The sequence below is a fragment of the Ascoidea rubescens genome, assembly GCF_001661345.1.
Source record: "Ascoidea rubescens DSM 1968 unplaced genomic scaffold ASCRUscaffold_8, whole genome shotgun sequence".
Taxonomy (NCBI): domain Eukaryota; kingdom Fungi; phylum Ascomycota; class Saccharomycetes; order Ascoideales; family Ascoideaceae; genus Ascoidea; species Ascoidea rubescens.
Genome location: NW_017962920.1, coordinates 382378 through 402363, shown reverse-complemented (window position 1 = coordinate 402363; position 19986 = coordinate 382378). Strand labels below are relative to the sequence as shown.

The following is a 19986-nucleotide window of genomic DNA, read 5'->3' as shown; positions in this document are numbered from 1 at the left end:
AACCACTTATCCAACCACTTACAATCCAATTCCAATCAATTCCAATACCCAATTACCTAAATTACCTAAATTACCTCAACTATCCTAATTATCTACCTGCTTTCCTCCTATTAAGATCATATCCTCTCATTCTACTTAACTTGGAAAGAATCTTATTAATAAAATTATTCCTACATTTTTCATATTTCATATTTTATATTTCATATTTATCATCTTTTTTAATCCCCTTAACAATTAAAAATCCTCTTATTATTTATCTACTTCAATTATATCCCCTTTGGGTCTTTAAGTTTAATTTCTAAATTACTTTTTCTTTTTTTTTTTCTCTTTTCTTTTTTTTTCCTTTTCTTTTTTTCTTTATATATATAAACTTCTCTTCATCTCCAATCTCAATAACTCAGTCAAAAATAAAAAGATAAAAAATAGAAAAAAGAAATAAAAAAAACAAACCCTAACTACATAATAATCATTTTCAATTATAATTTATCAATTATTATTTATCACTCAAAATGAACCAGAATAAACTCATCCATCACAACAACTCTTTTTCAAACATCTCCCTCTCATCCATCCCAAACAACAATAACATCAATAACAACATCAACATAAATAACTTAAGAAACATCTCCCTCATGTCAATCAATAACACAAACAAATCCTCCTTCGACCTAAACACAATGCAAGAAGACTCCTTTCTAGATTTCAACGACTCTTCTTCCTCTGAAAATGAATCAAATCTCATTAAAAAAAATCTTAAAAACAAAATCAAAATTAATCACAAAAGCTTCTCCAGAAAGAGTAAAAATATTTCTCAATCCCACATATCTAATCCTTCTATATCAGTTCCCCATATGTCCCACTCAAACATGTCCCACTCAAATCTTTCCCATTCTAACATCTCTCAATCAAATATTCCTTTCAATAACAACACCACTGATTCCATAAACATGATCAACAATTCTGATCTAAAACAGAAAAAGAAATCCCTAAAACGCAAATCTTCTCGTTTCTTCAATAAAAAAAGGGAATCTTCTGAAGTATCAGAAATTTCAACTCCTTTCAACTTTAATCACATTTGCCATGTAAATGATCAAAATGATACAATTAAATCTCAAATTGAAAAATTAGACAATAAATTCCAAAACAAAAATCAAAACAAAAATCAAAATCAAAATCAAAATCAAAATCAAAATCAGCATTTAAATCTGCACTCAAATCTGTATTTGAATCCAAATCCAAATTCAAATCTGCACTTGAATCCAAATTCAATCAACCCAGAATTAGGCTTCTCATTCTGCGCTACCTCTCCCCAGAATAATATCAAATCTTATGATCCTATAGACACTGTCCCCGTCGAATTCTTACCTCAAAACGTCTCAACAAACTCCTTCTATTCCTTCAATAGTATCAACTCTTCAAAACACCTTCCAACGTACACCTCTTCTTTGAATCTAAGAACAAACAGTATCCTCCTAAACTCTTCAACAACTTCAATTCCAAACCATGAAAAAGCAGCTCTATCAACTTCAACCATTGAATCAAATAACGAATCAATCTTCAACACTCTATCCTCCAAATCCTCTGCAAATACTTCCATTTCTTTAGATCACTCACACACCTCTTCTGTTACTCACAAAAAACTCTCTTCTCTAAATAATTCTTCCAATCAAAAACTAAAAACTAAAAAATCAATAAACTCATTATTCTCTCAATCCTCCCTTAAATCAAAAAAATCAAGCCCAAAAATAGTAAGAAAAATTAACTCAGTTCATTCAATTACTTCATCTCTCTCAAAATTATCAATGTCAAGCAGTAGATACTCAAATTCTTCTTCATTGAGAACAAGCCCCATTCTAAATCAAGATGGCTTTGAACTAAGCAACAACATAGATAACAACATCAATCACACAAACAACAATATTAACGCCAGCGATGACTTTGAGTCAAAAGCTCAAACTCATACCAAAAACAACCTCTCAAACCATTTCCACATTTCAAAACCTTCATTATCATCAAAATTGATGAAACAAAATGAAGAGGTTCCAACTCTTAAACCATCATTAAACTTATCTCATCACAATAATTCAATTTCAACTTTAACTAAAAGCGAAAACAATGAATCAGTTTTAAATCAGCCCTTCTTAAGCTCAAATGATTGGTCTTCCCCAGCTTCAAAAACATGGTTCACTGAAGGTATTAACTCAAGATCATCAACTCTTTCAATTCCCAATTTAGATTCACCACCTAATCGCGAATTTGTTTCAACTCCATTATTAAAACATTGTTTTAAAAGTCAGGAATATTTAGTTCCTGTAAACAGCCAATTAAATTTAAAATCGTTGTCCAAGCTTAACAATCCAGAATTATCTGATTCACCAATCCAGAATCCAAACAAAATCTCAACACCAATTTCAATTCCAATCAGAAACAATGGAGGAAACGGTGATCTCATATCTAACATATTCATTCCAAATCCATCAGATTCTAAACAAGATTGTTCTCATAAAGTCTCCAATTCAATGAGCTCTGCCAATACAAATTTAAATGCCATAACGATAAAGAAAAATATAAGTACATCTATCAAATATTACAAAAATTTATATAACACCAACAGTAATGAAAGTGTGGGCAACTCTGTTGATATGAGATTCCTGGAAAAAAACCACAGCAGAACCAGTTTGGTTTCATCAAATGAAAATTATTCATTAGATTCTTATTATTTTAGAGGTTCATCAAATCCACAATCTCCAGCATTAGACAACTATTCAAATTTAAACTCACCTATTTTTTCAACTTTTTCAAGGTCAAATTCAAATTCGGGTCCTACTTCAAGTCCATATCCAGTTTTTAATTCAAACTATAATCCCAGTTTTAATTCCAATTCCAATTCGAGTTCTAATGAAAGATTAGTGGAGTCCCCCATTTTCTCAAGAAAATCATTGGAAAATAGTCGATTTGATCTCTCAAAAAAATTAGGTATGATCACTGAAGGAGGTGATCAAAAACCAATAGAAACATATCCTTCACCAAATATTCCAGTTTCTAGACACTTCTAAACAAAATTAATCATTTATGATCTTTCATGATTGTATCATTTTTTTTAGAGCCCGTCTTTTTATTTCAAAGTGTTTGTTCCATTTTTTTATAACATAAATTCTTTTCTTTTATGAATCTTGATAAACTAATTTTTAGCTTTCTTTTTGATTTTATTTTTTTATTTTTGGGAAAAATTCTGATGCTTTTTTATTTTTTAAAATTTTTAAAAATTTTAGTTTTTGAAATATTATAAATTTTGGTATTGTATTTTTATGGTTTTAGTGTATTATTTAACGATGCTATTGCTGTTTTTACTTCTTTTCTGCTTTCTCTCGCTTGTTTCTTATTTAGCGTGAATAGATTCTATGATTTTTTATATTGTTTTCTGATAAATATATACTTGAATTGAGCAGTGTTTTAAGTAAATAGATACAAGTAAATTATAAACTGCAAAACGAAAAATGCAGCAAATTTTAATTTCAAAAAGAAAAGTCAAAATGAGTTTCGAGGTGAACAAAATGTCAATCAGGTGACTCCAAACTACATACGAGGTTATTCTATCTCGGAATTCAGACTAAAGACAAAAAAGAGATTAAAAAGTTGGATTATATTTGTTGTGGAATATAATCCAAGTTTTTGTAATCCAAAGAGAATAACAGCTCAAGATGGAAACCTCAAACCAACTAGAAAAATGGGCTTCGAATACATGATATGGCCCAATGGGATCGATAAAGTCAGGATGGAAATGAAGAAGAGAGTATGAATGGAAATAGGAACAGCACAAGTTGCAGAAGTGTCAATCTTTTGGAGATTACATAAATAGTTAAATGAAGTGGTTCCGACAGGTTTTTAATGGGTGCTCCTCAAAAAATTTTATTTTTATATCTGGGTATTTTTTCTTTAGCTTTTTGATATTAAATAAGATCATTTTTGAACATTCTATTTCCTTCATTTTCGGTAATTGTGCGAGATTTCTCTTATTAATACGCGATATGTTATCCGGCAAAATCAAGTGAGCTAGATCGCTCCATTTTGATATCCCATTCAATTGTTTAAGAGGATTTGAACTTAAATTTAATATCATTTCAGCATTATTTTGAACAGGAAAAGTTGATTGCTTTCTCCCAATTCTTTTAAACATCGAATAAAACTTATGAACAATTGATTCAACCTCAATACGTGTGATATTGTTGGAATTCAAATTGATATGTGAACAACTGTTTAATTGGATTAGTGGAACTAGTATTTCTATTGAATTATTTGATAAGTCCAAAGAATTTAGATTACTCAAACACCTTAAATTGTCCATTTTAGATATATTGTTATTGGATAAATTCACTTCGGATAAGTTCTTTAAATTTGTCTCATTTTCCATGATTTACAAATCACTAATACGGTTATGAGATAAATTGATGTTGGTCATATTTACCAATTTTTCGATGTTTTCAAGTACCCGAATTCCATTTTTTGATAGATCTAAGGAAACTAATTTTGTCAAACAATCTAAATTTTCAATTTTAGTGATATGGTTATTTCCTATAATTAGTGTTTGTAAACTAATAAAGCCATAAAAAGAGTTATCAATACTATCAATAGAGTTGTAAGATAAATCTAAAACTTTCAAATTTGATAATTATTTAAGGGTTTTAATATTTTGAATTGAATTTTTAGTAAGATACAATTCTTCTAGGTTTGATAAAGCACTTAAGTTTTTGATACATTTGATTGAATTAAACTGCAAGTTAAGAATTCTTAATTTCTTGAATTGGGATACATTACTAACTTTTGTAATAGAATTATAAGATAAATCAAGTTTGAGTAGATTTTCACATCCAATAAGATTTCTAAATGTTTTTATGTTGTTTCTAGTTAATGACAAAGTAACTAAGTTCTTGGGAAATAAAACATTTTGAATACTCGTGATCTCGTTCAAAATTAAATCCAAATGTTTTATATTATCAGGGAATTGAGTTGTTTTTAAACTGCCGAAGTTATTTCTTCTCATTTGGAGATGTTTTAAATTATTCAATTTTAAAACACCAGACCCAATTTCATTAAGATTCATGCCATCCAATTTTAGTTTTGTTAAATCAAATAAGCCATAATTAACATATTTATCTGAGAAGAGAAATTGAGAATCAAATTTATATCTTGGGCTTTCAAATACTTGGTTAGGATAAATCAAGCTTCTATCAAGGCAATTAAATATCATCATCATATAATGAAAATCAATTGTTATTTCATTTAATGTTTGTCTATGGAAAAGTAGCATATTTTTCATCGATGACATGCATCTCCAGAATTCATTAAGTACTTCAGGCAGTGGATAAGGAGAATGCAATTTAGAAAACGAAATTGAACGAACTAGAATCAAGATTTTTTTAGCAGAGGCTAGCATTGCGATTATATGATTTTGATTATTCAATAAGTTTCTATCTGGTAAATCTATTTTAAGATATATAGTTCTAGAGAATTGATTTAAATACTTTGTAAAAAGCGTAGCGTCTCTAAGATTCAATCTTATACACTTTTGACAAACCTGTTCGTCTATACTTAAAGGAAAATATTCTCGTTGACATGAAATCAATTCAACACGTTTAAATATAGCTTTCAAGCATGCTGTCTTGATAATTGGATTTGTTGGGGATATAAACACAAATATATGTTGAAATGAAAGTTGGTGGAAAATGTGATTGAGAATGTGAGGAGGTAATCCGTCCAATACATTCTGTCTGTTGTTTCTGGTCATTGCAAAGTTTATTTCGGATACGTTTTCTGAAGGATAAGAATATAATAAACATATTCATTATAACTGAAATTTAAAGTATTTACCTCTACATTTATATGGCAGATATCTTTAACAACAAAAGGTAATATACGCAAATATACGCAAGTACCCGCACTTTTTTGATGCAAGTCTGCATTGAAATGCGTGGACTCAAGCAAAAAAACAAGACTTTTTATCGTTTTGACAGCAACTTTAAATATTGTATTGTTTTCATGCTACTTTGAACAACAAAATAAAATCCTAATATTTGGTAAGCTTCTAGATCTTTATGTTTGGTTAATTATCTTTTATTATATGGTAGGAGCAAACATTAAAAAGATATGTATTGAGGCACTAACATTCTTTATCAAAAAGTTCCAGTCTGAAAATTGTGGTTCCTAGAACCTTTCGCAAAGAATATATGCAATGTCACGTAGACAATGCCATCACAAGCAATACTGAAATATGCAGTTACAAGCATTTCTTTTCGTGTTGTTTTACATGGCTGGTTTTCCACCATCTATATCCAATAATAAGCAGTGTATGGTCGAATATTTCATTTCAGACTGGATGAATTTGGCAATAGACACAGGAAAATAAACGCTGACACGTACCTGAAGATATTTGTGCTCTCCAAACAATCTCACTCTTTCAAATCTTTCAACTAACAGTGTTTACTTACAATTGATTATCAACTCACTTTTCATTTCAAAGACATCAAATTAATTACTTCATCAGCATTAATCAACTTTAATCAAAGAATGGCTAAAATGGCTAAGGTGGCCAAAATGGTTATTGATGAACCTACAAAGACTACAGATAGTTCAAAGATTACATTAATAGTTGAAATTATTGCTGTTGTGATAGCCGGTGTTGCCCTTTTATATGGCTTATTTAAAAAGTATGAGTGTCAACCACCCAAGGTTCCTCCGAATGTATTTAATATATGATACAGAGGTAGTTGTTCCAATTCTACTTCATTTTAAAATTGGTCTCGGTTGGCTTTTGCCATTGTCAATTGTAGTGATATTTTGTGTAATTTTCAAAGCTTTACGATATCTGTTTAAAAGATATAAAAATGTTACTCTTAACATGGTGTTTTCGGAGGAGTCGATAAAAAAGAAAGATAGTGATAATTTAATTGTAAATGTAAATGTAAATGTAAATGAATTCATAACACAAATGCTTCTAAATTGGTGCTACATACCAGATTATTTCCAATACCAATGGCAGTTATATGAATCTTTGAACAGTTTTTCATTAACATATTTAGGATATCCAATTCAGGTGCTCATTCTAAAACATGCAATTAATGAATGCTTACATATTTTTCCTCATACTATTGAAAAAATCACCTCAACAGATAACCCAAATATTATTCCTAATATCAGAATTATCAGACATAGTCACCACCAGATATATTATACCAAAGAGGAAATACAAATAGAAGTGTTTTGGGCCTCCAAACGATTACTTGAATTATCCCCTACTTTAATGCCTTTTCAAGGACTCAGTACAGAACCAGTTATGAAAACTATTTCGGATATTGTCCTTTTAAATTTATTTGGAATTCAAGAAGAAATTACCCCAGCCACAATTGATATTGAACAACATTTATCATTATTTATAAAGTTTCAAGAGAATCCATTAATGTCTCTTCGTCCATTTTTAGTTCAATTTGCTGGTGAAAGAATTAAAAAAATTGACAACACCTATTCAAATATTATGGCTATCCAAAATGCAATAATTGAAACTCAATCTCCATCATTAAAACTGGAAGCAGTGTTTGAGAGCTATGATATAGCAATTAAAGGAATCATTAATGATTATAGGCTATTATTAGATAAAGAAAAGAATATTGTTCATGAACTAGTAGGTGGGTACTCGTATGTGTTTTTGTTTTCTCCTTTTATTGATTTAAAAGCCCTTTTTGATTTGAAACCTGTTTTGGATATTAAGGTGATTGGAGATTCTTTGTTAAAACTTATAAAACACATACCAAAACACCAAAAGCAAGAGCTTTTGTCCAGACAATTTTTTCATGATGGTCAAAATTATGAAGTTAACCACCAAGGAGATTGTGATGTTAGTCTTTTGCTAATAAAAAAATAAAGCCTACCACGCAGCCTTTCATCAGCTAAGGCAGGCCAACTATATAGCTCTTTATTTGCTAAATAAAGTTAATCATATATGGCTATGACGATCAATTTGGATTAATACCAACGGGACCAGTTTTGAATCAAGTTTTAAATGCCTAACACGATGTAGCAACCACACTTCTTTTTATATTGAACCATTTGTTTTGAAATCATGGAAAAGTTATCAATACAATTAGTTTTTTTGTTTTTTTTTCATTTCGAAAAAAAAGAAGATTGAATGAATCCGGAGGTGACTACAAGGGAGTTCCGAGGTATATACGTGATACATTGGACAATTCAAACTGGGACCGGACGGAAATCAAGAAGTTGAATTATGTTTCCTGCAGATTATAATCTGGGGTTTCTGAGCCCAAGAAACAAGATAACAATCCAAGGTGGCTACTCGAAGGCATTTAAGGAACAGGGTGCCATACCGGCGATATGGGCCCAGTGGTATCATTAAGAATGTTGATGAAGAGCATTTTTATGTTTATAATTATTCCAGTGATAAATCAAAGAGAGATAATTCAGTTCCATTCAAAATTGTAAAAGAAGAGGAAGTTGAAAAAGGGAGAAAAAGTGGAAAGGAAGAATATGTGGGAAACTTGGTGATTTGGCCAATGTCTGGATTTCAAAAGGTCGATGTGTTGTCAGTGATATTATATGGGGAGGATTACTTGAAGCATTCAGTGGGAGATAGTGTACTGGATCAATATAGGTATGGGAAGAGGCGTATGGATGGAAATGGGAGGAAAGAATTGTTATTGCCTATTGAGATTATAGAAAAAATAATATGGTATACAAGGGAGGCTAAATTAAAGACCAAATATCTTTTTCTTTCCAAGTATTTTTATGTCAGATATTTGCCTACTATATATGAGGAGCCTGAGTTGCACATTGGGAATGTTTTGAGGTTTATAGAGTCGATAACAGTTAATGATTCGCCATTATTGGGTTATGAGGAGCAGAGAAGGGTGGGTACTGGTAAGATTACTGAAGGGAACCAAAATGCAAATGAAAAGGAGAATATTAATAAAAATACAACAAAGAAACGAAAAAAGTTCAAGAATACTCGAGGGGAATATATCAAAAAATTGGATCTAACTAAATTAAGTGGTGGAATTAGAAGCAGTAATATAACAAAAATAATTAAGCACAGTAATAAAGAATTGAGAGAGTTGGTGTTACCACAAATGAAAATAGGATATATTGGAGTAATAAGTTTTCGCAATTGCTTGAAATTGAAGAAGTTGGACTTGAGTTTGGTGCTAGATGTTATTAATTTGAATGAGTTGATAACATGTTTGAATAGGCTAGAATATTTGAAGGAGTTGCGGTTTCCTCGAAGCTCAATTAAAATGGATGGTAATGGTAATAAAGACAATGGTGATGTGAAGTATTTGAAGATTAAAAAAATTGAAAGCTTGTATATTAGCGGAGGAATCACGGACGAGATACTAGAAAACTTGAATCCCGAGGGAGGTGGCAATGATGTCCACGAGGCTAGCGGCGGGAACAGCAGCAATATAGAGAAATTGAGCATCAAGTTCTGCTCGAGTCTCACGGACTTTGGGGTGTACAGGTTCTTGAACAACAACCGGTTAGGCAGAAACATCCGAGAGTTGTCTGTGTTCTATCCGAACGTGAAGCTATCGGCGAACACGTTCGACTACGTTTTCAAGATGTGTCCGAACCTCGTCAGGTTCGAGATCAGCGACGACTTTATCTCAAGTGAGCTCTTCAGCGACTACAACCTCGCGATGGTGCGCGACAGCACAAGCAGCACCGGCAGCAGAAGCAGCGTTGTGTTGGAGGAGTTGCACCTCACTACGAGCGGGCTCTTGGGCCAGTTCAACAAGGTGCGGCCGGAGGACTTGTTGTTGGCCTTGTTGGAACTCCGCTTCCCGCGCTTGGTGCGGCTCCGTCTCTCACGGCGGTTGGGCTGGGACGTTGCCGGCGCCAACGGCGTGTTGGACCAGATTGTCGGGGCCGTTGAGCGCAACGCCGGCGCCGTCTGTTTTGACGCGTAGTGCATGCGTGCACGTGCGCAGGAATGCGTGCTCCCTCGTCTGCCTCTGCTGCTGCTTCTGCTGCTTCTGCTGCTGGACGAGCTGCTCTTGCTGCGTGTGCTTCCTCTGGCGCCTCTGGCAGCCTCCCGCCGCCTGCCTCTTCTGCCCAGGTCTGTGGAGCTGCCCTGAGCGTAACGTTGGGCTTTGGCTCATTTCATGTTATTGTCTCGAGTAGAACATGTGGAATATCCAGCTCAAACCTACAAATCGTGGATCACCAAAAGCATAATCGGTTTCGCTCTGTTTATTTTTAATCTCTCTGTCAACGAGTAGCTGATTTCAACCAGTGCTTCGTCTTATTGTTCGCTTTGGCGATTGTTGAGATCCTTCTGAACCTCAGGTTGTTCCACTGACGTGATTTAAACTTGGGATTCTGCTACCTCACTCTCACGAATAGCAATTCATTACCAACTTATATTTCCAAGGGACGTTATTGTTATTCCTCCTAGCTCTACCTCGCCTATATATATTGGGTTATCAGTTTATCTCCAATATCCATCCCTCAACAGCAGTTTTATTTTTTCACTTCCACCTTTTTCATTGCTTTTACTCTTACTGTCCTCGTCATTATTTGTTATTATCCAATTTATCACTATTCAAAATTGTCGTTACTCGTCTTTGGTTTTATCCCTGTATCCTGAATAGCTCTAATTTAAGAACCCTAGATATCGCTCTCAAAATCCAAATTTCACTTCACACTTTCAATTTCCAATTTCCAGTTACTCAATATACAATACAAATCATAAAATCAAAATCAGAATCAGAATCAGAATCAGAATCAACATTAACATCTGTTTTACATTTCTGGATCCTTTATTCTATTTACTCTATTCAAGTAATATAATTAATAAACTCTTCCTTGATTTTTTTTTCTTCTTTTCTTTTCTTTTCCCTTGATTTTTCACATCTTTTATCACAATTTCATCACTCTTCCATCACTAGTTCTTTTTTGCCAATATTTTCTCTCTTTTACATCAAAATGGCCCCCTTTAAATTTGGCAAAAACAAAAAGCATAAAGATATTGCGTCCCCAACTCATCACTACTTCCATCCAAATCCAAATAATAACAATACCAACACCAACAATGTATCCAGCAATTTATCCAACAATTTAAACAATCTTCCTAATATTAATACTTTCCCAAATAATATCAACACCAATGAAAACTCTTTAATTTCCCCAATCAGAAATACTGTATCTCGCAGGAAAAACTCTGTGTCAAATTCAAACAACTCAAACAACTCAAATAACTCAAACAACTCAAATATCTCTAAAAATTCAAAAAACTCAAAAAACTCAAAAAACTCAAAAATTTCAACTATACCAACTATACAAAATATATCAAATATACAAAATATACAAAATATACAAAATGATGTCCAAAATCCTTCCTCAGCATCAAGACAAAGAAAAATGAGCAATGAATACAATCCAGCACAATCCAAAATACCACAAAAGATTCAACCTCAATTAACTAACCCTCTAAATAACTCGGTCCCAAATCAAATCAACTATAATGACATAAATAACAACGTAAATAACATAAATAACATAAATAACATAAATAACAACCAAATAATTGCTCCTCAAAGAACAAATCATCTGAGTTTTATACCAACCTCAAATAACCCTCCAAGCAATTATTCCTCCTTTACTCCAAATAACCAACAACAATACTCAAATCGTCAATATAACTCTCTCAACAACAACTACAACCACCCAATGTCTCCTCAACCTCAATCACAACCACAACCACAACCTCAGCTGAGACAACAGTATCCTCAATCCCAAAAATTGTACAACCCTGCGTTACCTCCAAATCTAAATCAAGTTGTAGAAAGGTCCCCTGTTCAAAATCAAAGTCCTTCCAACAATAATTATATCAACAATAACAACAACAATATCAGTAGTAATATGAATAACAACATGAACAACATGAACAACAATGTGGACATGAAATCTCCAGTTATCAACTATATGCCCCCTAATGATCAACAAATTCTCAACTCTCAAATTCTCAACTCTCCAGTAGCCAATTCCCCAGCACCTCTTCCTCAAACAATAAGTTCTCCAATAGTTAACCCCCAATCAATTAATCCTTCACTGATCAACCCCCAAACACTTAACCAAAATTTTGCTCCTGTCTTAAACTCCCCAACTCAACAGAATCAAATCCCAAATTACGATACCTTCACTCCATGGACAAGAATCAAATTATCTGGCTCTCCCTTTCCTCGTTACAGACACACTGCTTCAAACATGATCTCAGATAAAGGCCACGTCTTCATAATGGGTGGTTTGAGAGAAGGCTCTGTCTTTGGCGATATTTGGGCTTTAACTTCAAACACCTTCTTTGCCCAATCAATTGAAAACTTTGATGGTGTTCCTGCTCCAAGAGTAGGTCATAACAGTTGCCTTTGTGGTAACGCCTTTATTGTCTTTGGTGGTGATACAACCCAAACTAACGAAGAAGGTGACTTGGACAACGATTTGTATCTCTTCAACATCAATTCCTTGAAATGGACAATTCCCAACCCAACTGGCATAAGACCCTGTGGAAGATATGGTCATACAATTGGCGTTATTGCAAAGACAAGCAATCAGTCAAAACTATTTCTTTTCGGTGGTCAATTAGACTCTAAAATCTTCAACGATTTGTGGATGTTCGACTTAAGCTCATTCAGAAAACCAAACTCTCATTGGGAAATCATCTCTCCTGCAAATAATGACCCAAATGATATTCCTCCTCCACTAACAAACCATACAATGGTCATATTCGATTACAAATTGTTTGTTTTTGGTGGTTCTAATGATAGCTTCATATCCAATGATCTATACAGCTATGATCCCACAACAAATATCTGGCAAAAACATGTTTGCAATGGTGACATTCCTCCTCCAATGGAAGAACACTCTGCTACAATAATTAAAAATTTAATGATAGTATATGGTGGAAAGAGCCACAATGAGGAAATTCTTGGTGACTTTTATATTTTCAACTTTAATAACTTGCATTGGCATAAAGTCGATCCTTTTAGTCTTCATCCAGGACTAAGATGTGGTCATACAATTACCTCTTTGATTAATTATAAATTAAAATCCTCAACTGCCTTGACATCCAATTCTTCCTCATCTTTAATAAATCCAAACAAATTCAATAATTTCACAGTTAATCCTCAACAGATTTCAGAATTTGCAATCTCATCCAATGTTATAACCCCCTCGAGAAACAAAATACTAATCATGGGTGGAGACCAGCTAGATTATGCTAGCTCTGATCTTGACGATTTCGATCAATTGAATCACAACGCTAAGCTGGGCGTTTTAATTTATCTATTTGATCTAGATCTTTATAATGAATGGTTAATATACTATAAAAACATTAATTTATGGAATGATGATCTCTTCCAATTTTCTAAAACATCAAATCAATCTTCTCAATCTATGCCTCCAATAAACCCACAACTAACCCCTTCAATAACTCAACCACAAAACCAACCCATTCCTCTGGTTGATGATAATAATAATAATAATAATAATAATAATAATAATAATAATAATAATAATAATAATATTGATGGCTCTTATAACTCTTTAGAAACCAATACAACAACTAATGGAAAAAGAACCAGAAGCTCAAGTAACGCTGATACAAGAAGACGATCAAATTCAAATAATGGCTCAATATCAAGTATCAATAAAAACTTGCCATTTACTCCTCTGCCTATTGTTCCCATTGATAACAATCAAGGGTCATTTCTGAGTTTGCAAAACAACTTTTCTCCTATAAAAGAAGAAACCGTTGAAAGCTTATCAGTCACTCCTGCTCCTCAAGAAAACATTTTAAACCTTGGAAGTAAAGATTCACTTTCAAATTTAAATCCTTCCAACGCATTGTCAAAATCTATAAGCAAAGCTTCCACAACTCCCGATGATGATTTCCAAACTCCATCTCAAAGTCCAATTGTCAATAACATTGAGTCCATGGAAAAACCCTCTTCAATTGAAAAATTGCCCTTAAAGGAAAAACAACCTGAAACACAAGACATGCAGGAAGATGATCAAATTAATAAAGTAGATGATACCCAAAAAATTTCCAAAGAGACTGTAGATAGTCACAAGAGCGAAGAAAAAATAAAGGAAAATAATAGATCTCTAGAAAACTCACCTTTGGAAAAAAATGGTTTAGAAGAACCTAAATTCGAAGAATTCAAAGTACCCTTCTCCAAGCCCTTTGAGAGTTATGATGGTGATAATTCAACTTTAAGCTCCAACTTAAGCACTTCAAAAGCAGATAATAGAAATGAATCTGATTTTCTTGCAACATATCTCAGTGCTTCTTCTACTGAAATGGTTGAATCTTATGGTTATCAGTATTCTTCAGAGCCACATACATCAAAAAACAAATCCGGTTATGGAACATTAGTCCCAAGTCATGATTCATTAGAACATCTTGAAGCTTTCAAAGCACCAAACACTCCAGAGAGTGCTACAACTCCAAAATTAGAAGATGGGGGCTTTGATAAACATATTAATCAACCTCCAGTCCAGCTGCTTTTAGCTCCTAAGGATAATTTATCGTTTTCTAATTTAAAAATTGATACACCAGAAAGATTTAGTGATATGTCTGATAGTGATGCAGAAGATTTAACTTTACGTGGAAAAAAATTAAAGGAAATTGAAATACCTAAAGATCAATCTCCAGCAATAGATACATTATCAATTAACGATAATTTTGGATCCAATGACCACGAATCAGCTATATCAGAGACAACAACACTTCATAATGTTGGAAGTACTTCAGGAGTAAGTGATACTACTATTCAAGATGCTTCAAAACAATTTGCTTCAAGGAATATATTGCCCATTACTCCTCCATCTTCAACTACTACAGCGACGGGGATAACTCAATTCAAACCGAAAGAAATTATGGCTGATTCTCCGATTTCTCCAGAAGAAAAAATGTTATTTTATAAAAAACAACATTCAAAGGAATTGTTAGAGTGCGATAGAGAAAATTTTAGAAAAATTGTTGAATCGTTACAAAGCGAATTAAATGAATTGCAAGTTCAGATGAATGGACAAGCCAAGACGGCAAGTGACAAGATAAGAAGCTTGGAAAATGAAAAGCAGCTTTTAATCAAAGAGCATGAAAAATCGTTAACTGATAAAGAAAATGATTTCAATCAGAAAAAGCAAATTGAGATTAATGTGATACAAAATGAGCTAAGTTTAAAGGCTGAAATAATTAATAAACTTGAAGAATCGAATTTAGACCATATTAAATTTAAGAACATTAATGAAGTGGATAGTTTAAAAGCGCTTGAAGAATCAAATAGCTTGAAAAGAAATAATTTGGAATTGAAAAATAATTTGCTAAAGTTGGAAAACGAAAACGAAAACCTAAAGAATAAAGTGTCGAAACTAGAACCATTAGTTGCAAATAACTTCTTAGAATTACAAGAAATGCATGAACTAATTAAATTTCAATTAGACCAAAGAGAGATTGTTAAAAATAAATTGAAGGATTATGATCAGTTAGTTGAGGAATTAAATCAAATGAAAATCAAAAATGAAGCTTTAACCAAAGAACTTGAAGAAACAAGGACTACAAAGGAAATCAATTTGAATGAATATGATGAAAAAATGACCGGTATAGATTGTAAACTTGAAAATCTAATCAATTTATGGAGCATTAGAAAAATTTCAAATAAAATTCCTAAAGATAAGGAATTGAATGGAGAAGAAGGTCTGGTTGAAGAACCACTCATGAGTGAATCTGACAGTGTCGGTAATGATGAAAAACAAAGGTATATTGACTCATTACAAGAACAAGTTGAGGAATTAATCAACATAAATAAAGAGAGAGAAGAAAGTGATATAAAGCTTGTTAAAGAGATTCAAAGCTTAAATGATGAAATTTCTAGATTGAAAGAAGAAAATTTGAAAATCAATCATTACAAAATTATTGAAGAGAACTATAAAGGTGCATTAAATTCGGCTAAAATTTCATCAAGAGCGTTAGACATATCACAAGCCGAATTACAAAAACAAAAAGAAGCTAATGCACAATTAAAGAAAGAATTGGATACTATGAGATTGTCTAAAATAAGAAGAAGTGGATCAAGAACTAATTCGCCACTTATTAATGGTTCTCGCTCGTCTATATCGAATAATGGTGATAAATTTGAAGATATTAAGGAAATTGACAATAGTGAAGAGGGAGAAGATGAAGATGAAGATCTCAAAGACATGCATTACAATATGCAGATAAGAGACTTGAAAGCTGAATTGATTATTATAAAACAAGAAAGAGATCAATTGAAGAACAATATTGTTGATTTACAAAAGAAATTTATAAGCTCTATGGAAGGTTATTAAACCTATTAAATTGTTTAGTTTTTATTATAATTTTTTTTTTTAAAACTATTAAAATTTTTATTATTTTTTTGTTGACAGTTTTTAATGATTTTTGAGATAAACTAAAAAGAACAAAAAGAGAAAAATGCAAAAATAAGGATTTTTTATTTTTACACTGTTGCATATATACTTTACTTTAATTTTATTTTATTTTATTTTATTTTATTTTATTTTAATTTCTGTTTTGTGTTTGAGTTTTGTTTAATTTATTGATTATATGTTAGATAGTTATTAATTATTAATTTTAATTTTAATTTTCAGTGTTGGAATCCATTTTATTCAAAATGGATTGTAGGTTGGGAATAATATCGGATTAGTATAAGGAGGATTCCCAGAAAGGAAGTTTGTTCCTCAGTGGTAGTGTAAAGGGGATTCTAAAAGAAGCAAGTGTGGCTGTGTATGTGGCAAAGAGCAATTGATTTTTTCCGCAAGTGGAAATTTGAGGAGAAGGGTGTCACATTTTCGAAGGAGATAAAGAAACATGAGGAAAAAGAAGAAAAAGAGAAAAAGGGAAGATTGTGAATCATTTATATAGATGATTGATAAACTATTGAAAATAGGTTTGAGTTATTTGGATTCTAATAAATAGTATTGATTAAGAGATATAAGAGATATAAGAAATAATAATGTCGTTGTTTAATGATGGAGGGTCTTGTGGGCCATCAAATCCAGTTCAAAAGTTGGCAACATTTTCATCAAACGATTTTAGTTTAAGAAACGATCTAACGAATCGAGGAGAAAATATCCATGGTGTTGATGATGTTCATGATGTTCATGGAAATGATGGCAGTAGATTTAACACCAATTTTATGAACAATGTAGATTTGAATTTACAAAACGAGTTTAATAATTTTAACAATTTTAATCAAGTGGAGTATGGAAATGAGCATGGAAATGGGATTAATGAAAGTATTATTGTTGGTGGAAGTAATAATGTTCAAGAGAATTTCAGAGGCGATAATGTTGGGTGGGAAGATGAGTTTTCCAGGCTTCAAATCAATGGCAATAGTGTTAATAATGTTAGTAATAATAATAATAATAATATTAATTCATGGAATCAAGAATTTATGAAAGGAGAAGAAATGGGAATAAGTCAAGAGCAAGCGATGAGTGGAAGTATTACTAGTGGAATCAATACAAGCTATAATAATTATTCGCCATATCTGATGAACATAAATCGAAATTTGAATATGGGAAGATTTAACAATGCAATTAGTAATTCGATGAACGACACTATAATGGGACATCAAAGCCAGCAAAACCCAAATCCAATGGGCATTTCGGATGATATTTTCATGAAAGCATTTTCAAACGTGGAACAGACACTAAAACTACAAGAACATCAAATAAAGAATGAGCGAGATCAAGAAAACGAAGAAAAGAATAAGAATGAGTACGATAAAAACTTGTTTGCAAAGACAGCCACTTTAGTGGCTGATTCTATGAACAAGTCAATTGAAAACCAGGACAAATTTCAAAAAAGCAATTTTTTGAGGTTGATGACGCAGATTTCGGAAAAGAAAATCGAGTTGAGCAACGACGGCAAGAAGTTGGTGGAAAGCGACACAGGAGTGGATATCTTGGACCGAGACAGTAGGTTTAAGCAGGAATTGGGTGGGCATTTGGCAGATCCATTGAAGAGCTTGAAGGAGGGAGACGTGCTTGAGTCGCCATATCAGGGCGCCAATCTCGTGAAGCAACGAGCCTCGTCCAGCAAAGAAGATGGGGGAAGAATTCCTCCCTACAACTGGCAAGAAGCCTACGAGGACTATCTTCACGACGACGACATGCTCTGACTATTAAGTATCTCATATAGCTACTACAGCTAACGTTGATAAGCGTACTTCCGAAACACGTGTGCTTATATAAGCACACACACAATGCTGACTCAGCACACGTGAAACAGACGCGGGCCGGGCAACGAGCGGCGCCGATCAGCAGCGTGTTTTACTGCGAGAGCAAGGAAATGCAGCCTCGTTTTACACGCGCTCCCAGCGTTTGGCAGCTGAATTCGATTCTCCAGATGACGGCGGAAAGCGAGGCTTTCTGCGCTGTTTTCCCGAGCCTCAGAGGCAGCTCGGGCTGGAGCAACCAGTAACTTCAAAAGCGCCAGAATCAACTGAAACCGACAAAAAGCGTCTGCGAACATGGCTGGCGAACGGGGCCCCTTTCGCACTGCGGCCTCCTGCGGCTGCCAGCGGTTCACCAGCTCAAGTTTCTCCGTCAGCGCTCGCTAGGCGTCCGGCCAGCGCGCTGGAGCGTGTTTTGAGGGCTGCCGGGAGCTCGGACAGGGCTCCGAAAGGCTGGTGTTTTTGCCGACGTGGTTGACGAACTGCTGGTGTGTTCGCGAACACGACAGGGCCTTTGCTGATTCAGCTTTTTGCTGTTATATGTTGAAAGTTGGATTTGATACTGAGGTTTAACATTGATTATTTCACTTTTATTCCACTGTGCTTCGTTCTTCTGATTCCTTTATCTTTCTATTGTTGGTTATAAGTTTATAATTAGTTACTCGCTGATATTTTTCATCTCCATTGGTTCATAAAACACAGGTTGATAGCAAAAGCAAACTACTCACCACTTATCACCATTCAGCTTGACTATTTGCATCTCTTTATTCAATTTTTACTCCAGCTGGTATACTTTTCTCTTTACTCTCACTCAAACACCCTTTGTTTTATATTTCACTCATTTATTTGCTGTTTCACTGTTCACTGCTTCATTAGTTCATTAGTTTATTATTTTATTATTTTATCATTTTATTGGTTCATTAATTCACTGCTTCACTGCTTCACTGCTTCACTGCTTCACTGCTTCACTGTTTCACTGTTTCACTGCTTTATTTTGGATCATTTCAATACACTAATCTAAATACAAATTTAAAATACTTCAAACAAGACAAAACTTTTCTAAATCTAAATTAATCAAATTCTACCTCAAAAAAAGCAGCATTAAATAACCTAAAGATAAAATCAAATAAGCCAAGAATACAACTCAAAAATAAAAATAAAAATAATCCAAGAATAATCCAAGAATAAAATTCAATAATTATTTATTAATCTGTTTTATTCTCACGACAATTTTTTTTCATTCTTATATCATCTTATATCATCCTACATTCTAATATAATAAGAAAATGTTGTCCTCAGAATCTCGACACTCATCCTCAATAACCTCTCAGCCTTCTTCTGTTACTTCAACAGATCAATCTTCAATCTTTTCTCATTCTCCCTCAAAATCAGATCACAGAAGCTCTCTCAGCTCAATAAATAATCTAATTGATAACGTCCAACCAACTAAAGACCACCCTTTAATTTCAAATACAAATGAAAATTCAAATTCAAATACAAATACAAATACAAATACAAATACAAATACAAACACAGATGATGTTCTTCATAACGATCTTCACCATGATATTCTCAATCAAAATCATCCCAAGAATCACATCAGTACTATACAAACTAACCCAGCTTCCTCTTCAATCCCCTTTCAAAGAACTTCCATCTTATCTTCAGATGAATATAAAAAAAACCTAAGAGATGATCTCAACAA

The 19986-nt window shown here is 33.1% G+C and overlaps 7 protein-coding genes across 7 annotated transcripts; 5 read left to right on the top strand and 2 right to left on the bottom strand.

Annotated features, from left to right (window-relative positions):
• The first annotated feature begins 334 nt into the window (after window positions 1-334).
• Window positions 335-3232, top strand: ASCRUDRAFT_76407 (uncharacterized protein). Its single transcript, XM_020193455.1, has one exon. The coding sequence runs from the start codon at window positions 510-512 to the stop codon at window positions 3054-3056; it is 2547 nt and encodes an 848-aa protein (XP_020046723.1). The 5' UTR covers window positions 335-509; the 3' UTR covers window positions 3057-3232.
• Window positions 3233-3687: 455 nt separating this feature from the next.
• ASCRUDRAFT_76406 (uncharacterized protein) lies at window positions 3688-4717 on the bottom strand. The gene has a single exon (XM_020193454.1). It carries the CDS (start codon window positions 4409-4411, stop codon window positions 3860-3862), a length of 552 nt encoding a protein of 183 aa, XP_020046722.1. The 5' UTR covers window positions 4412-4717; the 3' UTR covers window positions 3688-3859.
• On the bottom strand, window positions 4670-5434 carry ASCRUDRAFT_70930 (leucine-rich repeat domain-containing protein; the record flags this gene model as incomplete). Its single annotated transcript, XM_020191863.1, has 1 exon — window positions 4670-5434. The coding sequence occupies one exon, from the start codon at window positions 5432-5434 to the stop codon at window positions 4670-4672; it is 765 nt and encodes a 254-aa protein (XP_020046721.1).
• A 1953-nt stretch (window positions 5435-7387) lies between these two features.
• ASCRUDRAFT_76404 (uncharacterized protein) lies at window positions 7388-8136 on the top strand. The gene has a single exon (XM_020193453.1). The coding sequence runs from the start codon at window positions 7454-7456 to the stop codon at window positions 7913-7915; it is 462 nt and encodes a 153-aa protein (XP_020046720.1). The 5' UTR covers window positions 7388-7453; the 3' UTR covers window positions 7916-8136.
• A 170-nt stretch (window positions 8137-8306) lies between these two features.
• PFU1 (Pfu1p) lies at window positions 8307-10249 on the top strand. Its single transcript, XM_020193452.1, has one exon. The coding sequence runs from the start codon at window positions 8562-8564 to the stop codon at window positions 9969-9971; it is 1410 nt and encodes a 469-aa protein (XP_020046719.1). The 5' UTR covers window positions 8307-8561; the 3' UTR covers window positions 9972-10249.
• A 1484-nt stretch (window positions 10250-11733) lies between these two features.
• On the top strand, window positions 11734-16392 carry ASCRUDRAFT_81375 (uncharacterized protein; the record flags this gene model as incomplete). Its single annotated transcript, XM_020194612.1, has 1 exon — window positions 11734-16392. The coding sequence occupies one exon, from the start codon at window positions 11734-11736 to the stop codon at window positions 16390-16392; it is 4659 nt and encodes a 1552-aa protein (XP_020046718.1).
• Window positions 16393-17889: 1497 nt separating this feature from the next.
• ASCRUDRAFT_76397 (uncharacterized protein) lies at window positions 17890-18459 on the top strand. Its single transcript, XM_020193451.1, has one exon. The coding sequence runs from the start codon at window positions 17931-17933 to the stop codon at window positions 18225-18227; it is 297 nt and encodes a 98-aa protein (XP_020046717.1). The 5' UTR covers window positions 17890-17930; the 3' UTR covers window positions 18228-18459.
• Window positions 18460-19986: the final 1527 nt, after the last annotated feature.